Source organism: Halichoerus grypus, chromosome 7 (genome assembly GCF_964656455.1).
Source record: "Halichoerus grypus chromosome 7, mHalGry1.hap1.1, whole genome shotgun sequence".
NCBI lineage: Eukaryota > Metazoa > Chordata > Mammalia > Carnivora > Phocidae > Halichoerus > Halichoerus grypus.
The window spans coordinates 151365698-151378764 of NC_135718.1; the positions used below are offsets into that span (position 1 = coordinate 151365698).

The following is a 13067-nucleotide window of genomic DNA, read 5'->3' on the forward strand; positions in this document are numbered from 1 at the left end:
TCCCTGGAGCAAGAGAGGCCAGAGCTAACCTGAGCAGGGCCGGTTGGAGCTAAAGGGGCCTCGGAACACATCTCCCGGGCTCCCAGGAGAGCCACTGAGCGGCCCACAGCCCCACGGCCACGGCCAGACGGAAGGCCCGCAGGAGGGAGGGTGTGGATTTCCAACTTCTGCTGCACTCTGGGGGAGGGGGAAACTCCGGAACATTGGACCTGCCCCTCGGCACCCCCAAGGGTGTGAGATGGGGCTAAATGGTGACCTGGGCCCCCCAGTCCCACCCAGTCCATCCCAGCAGCTGCACCCTCCTGCTTCCCACCCCACTCTCCCTGCTGCTTTGCCTCCTACTTTCTGTTCCGTCCCTTCCCTCTGGACCCCTGCCTTCGGGCCCTTGGACTTAATAGGCCTCAGCAGCAGGTATCAAATGACTCTGAGTTGGGGCCTCTGTATTTTTAACCCACCAGACACCCGAAGCTCCTGCTACTGAAACCCGAGGAGCTGGCCCCTCGGCGCTTCCCGTCCCCACTCAGTCCCCACGCCCTGGCCCCTCCATCTTCCAGGCCTGGTTCAGCCGTGTCAGCAGCGGGGGGAAGGACCCCAGACCGATATAGCCCTGTCCCTAGGGGACCTGCTGTTGGAGGAGGGAGGGCAGCGGGTGGAAGGGACCTTAGGAGGAGCCTGATGCAGGGCCGAGTGGCTGGCTACACCTTACAGAACCCACTGCCTCTCATCCTCCAGAGCCATCCGCGGACCTCCCCCTGCTCACGACCCTATTGTTCCGGTTTCACTTTTGCAGTTTTGTAGTTGGGTGTTTTCGGTGCAGCCCTCATTGCGGGACTGGGTCATAAGTGGTTAAGGGCATAAGTGTTGGAGTTAGACAGACCTTGGCGTCCTCATCGGCGAAACAGGCTGGGTGCTTAGAGGCTACTTGTGTGAGTTGCTGGACGGTGTGCACAGGGCGATCATCCCACCGCGGGGCACGCTGTGCGGTCCCTTAACACACACGCTTTGGTTTTGATGACCGTCTGTGATTTCCAACAGGCTTCCTCAGCATTTCTCTCTGCTCTGCATGCTTTGGGCTCAGCCCCCGCAGGGGTGTGACCATGCCCTGCCCTCCAGGGCAAAGTGGACCAGCTCACAGAGCAACAGCCCGCGCAGGGCCGAAGGGGAAGGAGGAGCCACGTGTGATGGTGGCCCGGAGGGGCGAGGGCCCAGGGCACCTCCGAGTCCTCCACCTGAGACGCAGCAGGGAGCCCGGGCCCAGCTTCTCAGGCTCCGCACCCCGGACCTTGGGGAATGTCTGTCATCTTGGGCAGAGCCTGGGTGCAAAAGGGCAGGGTGCTTCACCTAAAGTCAAGGCTACGGGATCCCGAATGATGGGACAGGGTCAAGATGCCCGAGGGCAGGGTGTGGAGGCAAGGACCAGCTTCCGGTCCCCAGAGGAAGGCGGTGGCCGGCCCTGCGTTTGCCACTCACCCTGGGACGCTTCCCAGGTCCTGTCTGGACCTCGGGTTCTTCGTGGATGAACTAAGGTCTTTTCTAGCACTGAAGTTCCATGATGAGTCCATGTGCCAGTCTGGACAGGGGTGCTGTGGCCTCCTCTACCGCCTCTCCCTCACCTCTCCTGTGCCTCTGATCCTGCTCCACCTGTCCTGTCCTTGCTTTCCTTCGGGTCTTCGGACTTTAAGTCGGGGGTTAGCCCTCAAGGGGCAGGGATGCTTGATTTTGACCCCCTCCCAGCCTCGACTCGGTCCCTGAAAGACCACCCTGCCCGGCTCCCATGGAGACACCGTTACAGTAATCCCCTCTTTTCAGAAACCAGACGGACACATCCAGCCAGGTGAGGGCTATTGCAAACATTTATTCTCTAGACTGGCTACTGATTCAACAGGACAGCGCCTCTCCCACTGGGCCCCAGCCGGACACAGCCTGTGCTTGCCCTCCACCCACCCCCCTGTGCCCTCAGTCCAGCCCCAGGATTGCCTGTCTCTTCATCCCAGCATCTCTGCCCCGACTCATTTTCTTTCAGATGCGCCAAGCTCATAACCCCAACTCCCCCCCCCCCCCGCCCCCAGCCCTGGGATGCCCCCGGCAGGGGAAGCTCTTCTTCTGCTGAGTTCAGTAGTAGGTCTCTCTCTCCAGCCAGCCTGTGGATGAGAGGAGACCTGAGTGAACTGGGGAAGGTGGAGGGGAGTGAGGACAAGGTAGGAGGCCGGCGGTAGAACTCAGGGCCCCGAGGACTGGAAGGAGCAGGATGGCGGAGGCCAGGAGTCAGGACCTTTCTGGCAGCACATGCAGGCTGTGGGGTGGGGAGAGACGGACCCGGCCCCTGGGAACAGGCAGGAGGGGAGAGCCAGTTAGGAGGCTGGGGACCCCTCAGAGCAGGGCGTGGGGAGCCTCACCGCCAGGATGACGTCGGATGATGAGTTTTCGGACTTCATCATAGATAAAGATAAGAACGCTGTAGGGAGTGGCGCAGAACCACCAGGACAGCCTGTGGGGGGCAAGCGCTGGTCAGCGGGGCGGGGCCAGAGGGGCCAGAGGACGGCAGGTGCAGAGAACAGCGCAGAACCGAGCGTCTCGTCATCGCGTGCGGGGTTGAGCCCAAGCTCTGGGGAGGTCAGAGCCGAGTGAGGGAGGGAGGAGACAGAAACAGAAGAAGCCGGTGATAACAGAACGTGATAAATGCCGCGTTAGAGGTACACGCGGTGTCCCTGCTTCTGCAGGCGCTCAGGGAGACCCCTGTTGCCTTTCACATCTTCTGGGCCTTGCACCCCCAAAGGGGAGGTGCTCTGAGCAGGATGGGTCTACCTGAGATGACACCTGTGGGGATATTTCACCGAGGAATGGACATACTTGTCCATGTTGCAAACATGGGGAACGTTTCTCTTCCGGAACCTCTTCTGTCATTAGAGGCCAGGGAGAGAGACTCTGGGGAGGAGTCAAATCACAAGCACGTTTGTTCCCTTGGGTGACAGGGAGGTGGCCTAGACCGGTGCCGTCCCAGAACAACACACTGAGAGCCACTCGTGAGGCCTACTGTTTTCCAGGAACTGCATTAAAATAAGTAAAAAGAAACGGGGGCAGTTAATTTTAATAATAGGTTTTTATTTAACCCAATATATCCAAAGTATCATCATTTCAACACGGAACCAATGTAAACATTATTAAGGAGATATTTTACATTCTTCTTTTTACCCTAAGTCTTTGAGATCCAGGGAGGACTTCACGCTGATGGCGCATCACACATCAGACACTATTTTCAAAGGGTCAAGAAAATGTAGTCCAACCCAAACAGGAAAGCTGTATTTAGCAGAATAATATCTGACACTGCTTGAATTTGTAACTCTACATTAACTAGATAAAATTTCAAATTCAGTTTCTCAGTCTCACTAGCCATATTTCAAGAGCTCAGTAGCCGAAAGAGGGTGATGTGGGAAACGAAGGCAAAAGAAAAATTAAATTTCCATACTGCCTTCAGCCCACTGACAAGTCCTCGAAACAGGCAGAGTGACCTTCCTCTAGGGACTCAGCTGCCTCGATGTTACTTTGCTAAGGGCAAAAGACGGTCTTAGCCCGACTCCCAGGACCCTGCAAGTCTACTTTAACATATAGAAATTCCTTTGGAAACTTCCTTTATCTCTACCCCTCAAGATCCATGTTGGCAGTCATCCTCCAAGGATATGACCCAGCGATACACATCTGAAGGGTCTCATGACTAAGGTTTTATTAGACGGTAATAAATGACCTTTTCCTAACAATAGCTAGCCCCCTCAGGGTCCTGGGAACCTTGCTTCCAAAATTCCTTAGAGACTGATGATGCCTCCCTAACCCCCTCCCAACTTGAAAGTATATAATCAGGGGCGCCTGGGTGGCTCAGTCAGTTAAGCGTCTGCCTTCGGCTCAGGTCATGGTCCCAGGGTCCTGGGATCGAGCCCCACATCGGGCTCCTTGCTCAGCGGGAGCCTGCTTCTCCCCCTCCCTCTGCCTCTCACCCGTGCTTGTGCTCTTTCTCTCTCTCTCACCATCTCTCTCTCTCTGTGTCAAATAAATAAATAAAATCTTAAAAAAAAAAAAGGAAAGTATATAATCAGCCCCAGGGCAGTTCTTTCTGCCCATGGGTCCTGTCCCTGTGCTTTAATAAAACTACCTTTTGGCACCAAAGACATCTCAAGAATTCCTTCTTGGCTGCCGGCTTTGAACCCTAACGTCCTTCCTACGTCAGACGGCGGCTGCCATATTGGCCAGCGTGGGCCTCGGCCGTGGTCCCCCCCACGCACACACACACATTGCCATCCATGCACACAGCACAGACTCACGCACGGCAACCACCGTGTGTCACTCCGTGTCCGTGTGGGTCGTGAGGGACTAAAACTGATGACATGATGGCCTTTGATCTCGAGGAGCTCAGGTGGCCAGGGAGACGAAGGGAGAAAAACAACTGAAGTACAGTGTTAGGTGATGTGTGTTATGGTCGGGGTAGGACATGCAGAATGTTTGGGAGCACAGCTAATGGTCCCCCGCGTCGACTGTGACCAAAGCTCCCGCCGTGACCCACGCAACCGTGCCGGGCGCACTGTACACGGCTCTGCATGTAGTTCTCACACCGGTCCGCCCGGTGGTATGAGGGAGACCGCAGGTCCTGCTTACGCACTGTCCGGAATAATACGCAGCAGAGTTGAAAGGCGAACCTGGGCCTGGTCTCTAAGGGCAGCGCCAGTGTCTGTTTAAACATTAATTGGGCGCCTACAGTATACAAAGCATTGTGTAAAACACTGCAAGGGACAGAAAGGTGAGCGAGGTGTGTGAATTCATAGCGGACGAGCTGGAAGCGCACACGCTGGGTCATTAATAGGCGGCCTCTGCAGGTGGGGCGATGAGGGGGTGGCGTGGTGGTTTTGCTTTACTCCCTGTAAAATTTTCTTTTTTTTTTTTTTAAGATTTATTTATTTATTTTAGAGAGAGCACTTGTCCTCATGCAAACGGGTTGGGGGACGGGTAGAGGGACAGAGAGGGGAAGCAGACTGGCCGCTGAGCGCAGAGCCCCAAGGGGCTTGATCTCAAGACCCTGAGATCATGAGCTGAGCTGAAACCAAGAGTCAGACGTTCACCAGAGTGAGCCACCCGGGAGCCCCTCCTTGTAAATTTTTTCACAACAAGGATATACTAATGTAAAAAACAATACAAACCAAAAAACAAAAACATGGGCCTATTTTGAACAAAACAAGATACCAGACAGTAAGGATTCCTACACACCCACTCACATATGCACCTTGAACATGTTTGCCTAAGTACAACAGAATTAGCCATGCGTAGATTAGGCTATTTTTATGTTTTCTTCTGCTCCAAGCAATTTGTATCTTTGAACAGCTACGCCGCACATCACCGTAAAAAAGATGCTCCTGTGTTGAGTGCGGTTAAGTCTGCTAAATTTGCATGTCTCGCGGGGTGCCATCACTTGGCACAGGCCCCAGTCCCTCCCTAAATAAGATATGTTTGTGGGAACGCAGATGGTTCTCCTCGTATCACCGAGGGTAGCTCTGTCCATCCAGGCAGCCCCCAGCTCGTGGCTTCCCTGTTCAGACACGCGGCTTCCCCTCCCAGGCTCTCCCCGTGCTGGAGACCCCCCAGCCTGCGTCCCTTCCGTTACTCACTTGAGTGGGTACATCTGCAGGGCCATGTCCATGCCTGGAGTGTAGGACAGAAAAGCAGCCAGGAAGGTCTCCTCCATGATCCCAAATATTAGGATCTTGTTTCTGGGAAGAAATGTTGAAGGGTGTGCTGGAGAAAGGAGGGAGAGGTAGGGGAGTCTGCGCCCCGTGTGGAGGTGTGAGGGGGGGCGGGGTGGGGGGGTGCTCACTTCATGCCCTGCTGGAAGACTGAGTTGCGCCGGGTCTTGCAGATGATGAGGTCGGCCCACTGCACGACCACAATGCTGGCAAAGAAGGCCGTGTGGCAGGTGAACTCCAGCACCTTCCGCTGCTCGTAGGTCTGCGGGGGCGGGCAGAGTGGAGACGGACCGTGTCAGAAGGGATCTGGATCTACCTCATAGGCTTCTTCCTTCTCCCGCCTTCCTGGACCCCAAGGCCGAGTTAGGTCTTAGGCCCCCACACTTCCCACCATCTCGTCTCAGCACTTCCCGTGTTGGGTTGTGAGTGGTTGACATGCTTCCCTGACCCACCGAGAGCAACTCAAAGGTAAGCACCTGTCTCATTGACCTTGGCGCCGCCCTCCCATGCTTAGTTCAGGGGGTGGCTGGTGTACAGCTCCGAAGTATTCAGCAGGTGAACAAGAAGGGTGGTGTGAGGGGGAAGGCAGACTCGGAGAGCAGAGTCAGAGGAAAGAGCTCCGAAGGGGAGGGCGGGCCGGAGGGCATCCACCGTGAAGAGAAGGCCCGAGGGGGCGGCACAGGAGAGGAGCGCTCATGCACCCATTGGGTCTTCCTTGCATCCATAGTTTCCACATAAGGAACCTAAGTCTAGTGGGGAAGATAAGTAGGCTGGCCAGCCAGCGTCATAGGAGGTCCTGAGAGAGGTCAGAGAGGACTTTGGGAATAGAGAAGAGACGCATCTCCCTTAGATGGGAGAAAAAAGGCCATGTTTCAATGATGAAAACATCATGGTTCTAACTGGTAGATTGAATAAAGAATTTGAGAATGTGGAGGACTGACGACAAGATGTATCGAGCCTCATGGGCTGTGGCACTTGGAGGGAAAATAACGCCTTAAGTGATTGGAACACAAAGGCTGGAAGTTGATGGGCCCCATGCTGCGCGGGGAGTGAGTCCCATGGGCCCATTTGTGATGTTAGGTCGCTCCCGCCACTGCCGTCGCCGTCGGCCTATGGCCAGCCACCAGCACCCCAGTGCTCTGTGGTCGCTGGCAGATTTTAGCTCTGACGCCCTGACTAGCCCTGCTCCTGTCCTGGATTCTGGGGATTCAAACATCCATGTGGATGATCCTTCCACCACCATGGTTTCAGCGTCCCTCAGTCTCCCTCTCCAGCGGTGTGGCCCTCCACTCCCCACCTGGCTTGCTGGCGCCCATGTCACGCCCCGGATCTGTCCTTGCCAATAGCTAGTTTCTCTGTGATTTCCATTTCAAGCATCTCTTCTCCTCTGACCACCACTTGATCTCTCCATCCCGCCCACTCTGGTGTCTCAATTCCAACACTTCCTGGACTCTACTCGGACTTAAGTTCCATTGACCCTGTAGCTTACATATTTGGTTGTTTTCTGTCTCCCCTCCCACCCCCTGCCCCTCACTAGAATATAAAGTCCACAAGAGCAATAACTTGACCATATTTGTTCAATACCAGACCCCCAGGGCCAGAAGAGTATCTGGTACCTAGAAGATGCTTCACGAATGAATGAGTGGTGATCAGTGGAATTAATGGCGAGAGGTATTTAGAAGGTAGAGAGCTCTCCCTGCTTCTAGCAGTCTGTGGGGGTGGGGGATGGCTCTGTATGCGATTATCTGAAGATTACGGCAATGGAAGAGACATAGACCCTGCCTTTATGAACTTTATTCCTCAGGGCGATTGTTCTCAACCCATTCTGCAATACCTCCAGATGTCTTTGATGTAATTTGGTGTTACTTCAAATTAATTTTAATTACCTTTAATTTATTACAAATAAATACATGTTAAGCTGCGTCCTGGCAGCAGGGAGATGGTAGCAAGATATAAAACTAATAAAGGCTGGAGTTGAGGATCGAGGAGATGCTGACAATGTAATGACTTTGGGCATCATTGGGCCCTGGAGCAATGTTGGTGGCTGGGAAGATTGACCCCTGATGGCTTCATGGGGCTCGGCTAGGGGAAGCCAGGTGTGTACAAGGGGCACCTTTCCAACAACCAGGATTCTAACACACTTTTGAGAAACCTACAGTTAGCTTGGTTTGGAGGCATCATGGTGAAGGAGGAAGGTGTTGGGCAGGAACCAGTACAGAGCTCCCGTGAAGCCCTTCTAGAGATGCTCTGTGGGACTTGGAACAAGCCGCAAAATCTTTCTAGACTCGGTTTCCTTGTTTACAAAGTGATGATAACAGACCACGTGTCTTCTATAGACTTTGCATCCTCTGTGGTCCTATGATTCTAGCAATAATTGGTGTCACATCACCCACTGTTTTAGAAATTAGGACAGGCATGTTCACAGGTAGGAAAAAGCATACTTACTAAAATTCTTGAATACATCCTGTTGGCTAGAGGGCTTCAGTTTGAACCTCATTCATCTTGGGTTTTACAAAAGACTACTACAGAGAGGCATCCTCTAGGTTTAACAAGTTTAGAAAGGTGAGAAAGGGAGATACAAAGCACATAGATTTTCAGACTTGAAGTCGTATTATTTGAACTCCCATGGAGGGAGGAAGCGAAACAGAGAGAAGAGTATTTGGTACCTAGGAGATGCTTCATGAATGAATGAGTGGTGATCAGTGGAATTAATGGCAAGAGGTATTTAGAAGGTAGAGAGAAGAGAGAGAGAGAAGACCCAGCACTCACTTTTGGGGCGATGATGCCTAGAACCTGGAAACACAGAAATCAGCCCCCAAAAGTTGACATGATGAGGAAGACCTCCAGGTCCAAGGAAGCTGAAAGATCCAGCAAGGTAAGGACAGGTGACAGACAGCAGGAATGAACAGAAATGAAGTCATCATTTGAAAAGTCTTCATTTGAAGAGTATTTGCCGACGTGATGGGAGATTGAGGTCACGTAAGACTGGAGATGAGGTATCATCTCTTCTCCAGTATTCTCCACTCTTCCCTGTCCCTTCTTCACCCTTACTGGTCACTGTCTCAGGCGTTACCTCTTCAACTCACCCACTGTTGTCCGTAGCTGTCCTCCAGGTCATTGAAGAACCGGTCCTCCCAGTTGAGGCGGATGCCTAGCAGGTCAATAGGCTTGAAACCATTCTCGGCCAGGATCACAAAGTAGGTGAAGAATCCAGCCAGAGCCTGAATCATCCCTGTGAATGACAGTCACAGGACAGAGGAATGTGGTTCAGAGAAGGACCTCAAAAGGCAGACCATGGAAGGGGTTGTGGCCAGGTTCTAGCTGGGCTGCTGTGTGTCTGAGCTTTTAGTGCTGAAGATGCTTGCCATCAGCGACCTGATCCCTTCATCTCTGTAGGATTTGTCTCCAAGCCCTGACATTTCTTTTGGAGCTCTAACCCAGAGTCATCTTTGAGTCACATAATCAAAACTGAAAGGACCCTGGAGAGGATTTATTCTCTTTCCCTGAGCGAGCACTGGACTCTTCTGGGTCCACTTCCTCTTACATGTGGACCCTCATCAGGTCCTGTCCTCTCCTCGCACCTCCCCCACTGCCCTTTGCCTGTCCCTTAGTCAGCACCTCTGCCTCCAAGTCTGGCCATGCGGTGGCGGACACCAGTGTTTGCCTACCAACTGCTGAGCTGTGCACCAAGTCGATTCTCACAACAATTGTAAGCTACTATTTACCTTCCAGAGGTCGGAAAACAAGCACAAAAAAGATTCAGTCCTCATTCAAGGTCATACAGGTAGTAAGTGGTGAAACTGGGATTCAAACATAGGTCTGGCTCCTAAATCTGTGCTTTTTCTATGTGTTTCCTCCTCTAGATATTGGGGTGATCTCCCCTGTCCATCCCTCACCTGCTCCCTGAAACATTGCACTGGCAATTCGAGAGCAAAGACTTCTAACGGGTCTCCAGTGTCTTTCGAGGCTGGCCTGGGGTAAATGCTACCTGTATCCACAGCCTCATCCTCTCCTGCTCCTTTCTCAGGAGCAAAGGCCTCCCCAAACTGGTTATTGGCTCTTCTGCAAGCAGGCATGTGAGTTCCCCTCCTCTGGCTGACCGTACATCTGCGATCTTCCAGTACCAGGCGCAAGTCCTGTTCCCTCCACAGGGCCTCCCTGACTGTCCTCCTGGCTCCTGAGCCCCCTGCTCTGTTCTCTTCTCGCACGTCCTGTACACACTCATTTCTCAGCACTGGGAAAGATGCTATCATTTTATGTATGTCTGTTCCTTCTCGGCTGGACTCTTAAGTCAAGGGCAGATCACACATCAGTGGCTCTTTGTGTTCCGGGGGCCCAGCACAGAGTTTGTCGTCATGAAAATATCTCCCTGACTCCAATGGCCTGGCAGGTGCAGCCTCTCCCCACACCCCAGCCCCCCATATCTCTGGCCGCACCAGTCTGTCCATAGGCCATGCCGATGAGGCGGTGGTTCACCAGATTATCACTCTTTGGATTCCGTGGGGCCCTCTTCATGATGTCACTTTCAGCTGACTCGTAAGCCAAGGAGATGGCCGGGACCTGGAGGATGGAGGGTGGGGGTGACAAGGGACACAAAATTGAGAAGGAAACACAGAAGTAACTCGGTTGAGCTCTGTCCCTCCCCCTGGACACAGACTTTTCCTGCTCCCCAGTCCTCTCGTGGCAGCTCTGCGAGCAGGGTCCCAGTTTGGGGCTCACCATGTCAGTGCCCAGGTCGATACAGAGGATGGTTACGGTGCCCAGAGGCAGGGGGATACTGAGGATGATGAAAAGCAGGAAGGGGGTGATCTCGGGGATGTTGCTGGTCAGGGTGTACGCGATGGATTTCTTTAGGTTGTCGAAGATGAGGCGGCCTGGGGGAGGAAGGCCACTCTTCTGTGACAAGCGCAGAGAGGACACCACCCACACACCGGCTCCTGGACAGAGAATGCTACAAAGCAGAGTCACAGCCCATGGAAAGGTCTGGAGGTCCGAGACCTCGACCCAGTCCTCGCTCTCAGCTTTTTCCCGAATCACGTGACTCTTCATTAGTGCCGTGCTCTATGAGCATGCCATGTCTGAGTGCTCCTTGTTCTTGGATTCCGTGGGGCTAATAGCACCTGATCCCTGAGAATGAAACAGGGCTGGGCTGGGCTGCTACTTAGAGATGTCTGAGAACGCCAACATAAAAGCCATTAGAGGTTGAAGGCTGAAGTGGAGAGAGTCCGGACTTGGGTTCCAATCCCATTCTCTGCCGCAAGAGCTAGTGACGTTGGGCAGCTCCCCAAGCCTCATTCCTCCTGCCTTGCAAGATGGCTTGAGTCCTTCCCTGATGACCCTTTCAAAAACTGTAACCCCAGCCCCATTGCACTGATCTTGTAATATACTATGCAATTTATTTTACTGTCTGTCTTGCTCCACTAGAAATTAAGGAGCATGAGGGCAGGGATTTGTGCCTTTTTATTTCCCATTGTTACATCCCAGGATCTAGAATAGAACCTGGTACATGGTTGGTGCTCAAAAAATGAATTGAATTGAATGGATACCAAATACTGAGCAAAGTGTCAGGATCATACTAGGTTTCAGTAAAACGGTATAACTATTATTCTTATGTGGCTTGTCATAGGGTTCAGCAAGATGACTGCAGGCAGAAAGCAGGGAGCCCAGGAAGCAGGAATCTGGGGCTCTCCTGCTCACCAGTGGGTGTGGTCTTCAGAACTCTCTGGGAAAGTGGGTGCTTGATTCGGCTCATGTAGTCAGTTCCTAGATCAGCCTGCAGCTGATCTCATTGTATCAACATCATTCAGGCAACAGGTTCCTGGGGACCCCGGAGATTGTGGCGGATGGAGTCGTCCCAGGGAAGGGCTACATCCTGGAACCTGCTGCAGACCCACTGGAATGTGTGTGAGGGACCAGGGGATACTCTCTAGACCAGAGTCCCCGTCTCCTTCACAAATCTGCACTTGCCTCCCACCTCATACAAAAGGGCTCCTGGCAGTGATGTTCCAACTACGGCCAAGTCTAATTTACAGAATTTCGTCTTACACTGATTATTCCCAGTCTGTACGGGGTCACGGAGGTGGAATGATGGGCAAAGGGAATGACAGAACGCACACCAGCTCCCGCCTGTCACCTGAGTTGATGGGCACCCTGCCCCCTCACCCTCCTCCACGCCCGTGACGATGGAGGCGAAGTTGTCGTCCAGCAGGATCATGTCGGCGGCCTGCTTCGACACGTCGGAGCCCGTGATGCCCATGGCGATGCCGATGTCAGCCTTCTTCAGCGCGGGGGAGTCGTTCACGCCGTCCCCGGTCACTGCTACAACGGCCCCCTGGACGAAGCACAGAAGGAGTGAAGTCATCACTATGTCGGATCGAGACCAGTCCCAGAGGTCACTCTGATCCCATCATCCCTTGTTTCTTTTTTTTTTTTTTAAAGATTTTATTTATTTATTTGACAGAGAGAGGCACAGCGAGAGAGGGAACACAAGCAGGGGGGTGGGAGAGGGAGAAGCAGGCTTCCCGCGGAGCAAGGAGCCCGATGCGGGGCTCGATCCCAGGACCCTGGGATCATGACCTGAGCCAAAGGCAGACGCTTAACGACTGAGCCACCCAGGCGCCCCTCATCCCTTGTTTCTCAAAGTCCTCGTGCTTGGCCCTTCCTTCTTCTGCTCCTCCTGAGATGTGAAAACTCTCAGGGGGCCCCCAACTGAAGCCCGTCTCGGGACTTGAGACAGGGTGCTCTTTGGGGTCCCCCCGCCCCGCCAGCCCGAGGAGGTTTGGGGCAGAGCTGGGCCGGGCCCCCCCAAGTCGCCCCCGTCCCCTCACCAGCCTCTGACAGCCCTCCACGATGATGAGCTTCTGCTGTGGGGACGTCCGCGCGAACACGATCTCCGTGTGGTTCGTGAGGATCTCGTCCAGCTGCTCCGCCGTCATGTCCTTCAGGTCGGAGCCGTGCACCACGCACGCCTTGGCTTCCCTGAGGGAAGGAGGTCAAAAGCCCCTGCAGAGTGCTCAGAGTTCCCCAGAGGTCCTGGTGCCTCTGTCCAGCCTCCGCCATACCATCCTGTTTCTGCCTTCAGCCCGGCTCCTCGCTTGTCCCCAGCCACCCACTGTCCCCGGACGGACACGCTGCACCCCTCCCCGCCTCCAACCCGCTCCTCCTTTTGCTCTGCGTCCTTCCACCCACTTCCTCTGAAAACCCACTGACATAGTCACTGGGTCATTTTCCTATTACATTTTACTTTGCAATAAGTAAACCCTACACATCCGACCTACTACAGGAGCCTCTAGGAACTGTAGCGAGGGGGGTCGGGGTGGGGCGGCTGAGGATGGAGGGCAAACA

General features: G+C 53.7%; 1 protein-coding gene across 1 annotated transcript in view; it reads right to left on the reverse strand.

Moving 5' to 3' along the window:
• Positions 1-2263: 2263 nt before the first annotated feature.
• Positions 2264-13067, reverse strand: part of LOC118535179 (sodium/potassium-transporting ATPase subunit alpha-4) — a 28304-nt gene continuing 17500 nt past the window's right edge. The window contains exons 15-22 of the mRNA XM_078078675.1: positions 12551-12701; positions 11886-12054; positions 10443-10597; positions 10160-10283; positions 8810-8955; positions 5855-5985; positions 5649-5750; positions 2264-2488 (exon numbers count right to left, since the gene is read on the reverse strand). Coding sequence (XP_077934801.1) covers positions 2371-2488; positions 5649-5750; positions 5855-5985; positions 8810-8955; positions 10160-10283; positions 10443-10597; positions 11886-12054; positions 12551-12701 — 1096 coding nt within the window. The 3' untranslated portion in view covers positions 2264-2370. The remainder of the gene's footprint in view (positions 2489-5648; positions 5751-5854; positions 5986-8809; positions 8956-10159; positions 10284-10442; positions 10598-11885; positions 12055-12550; positions 12702-13067) is intronic.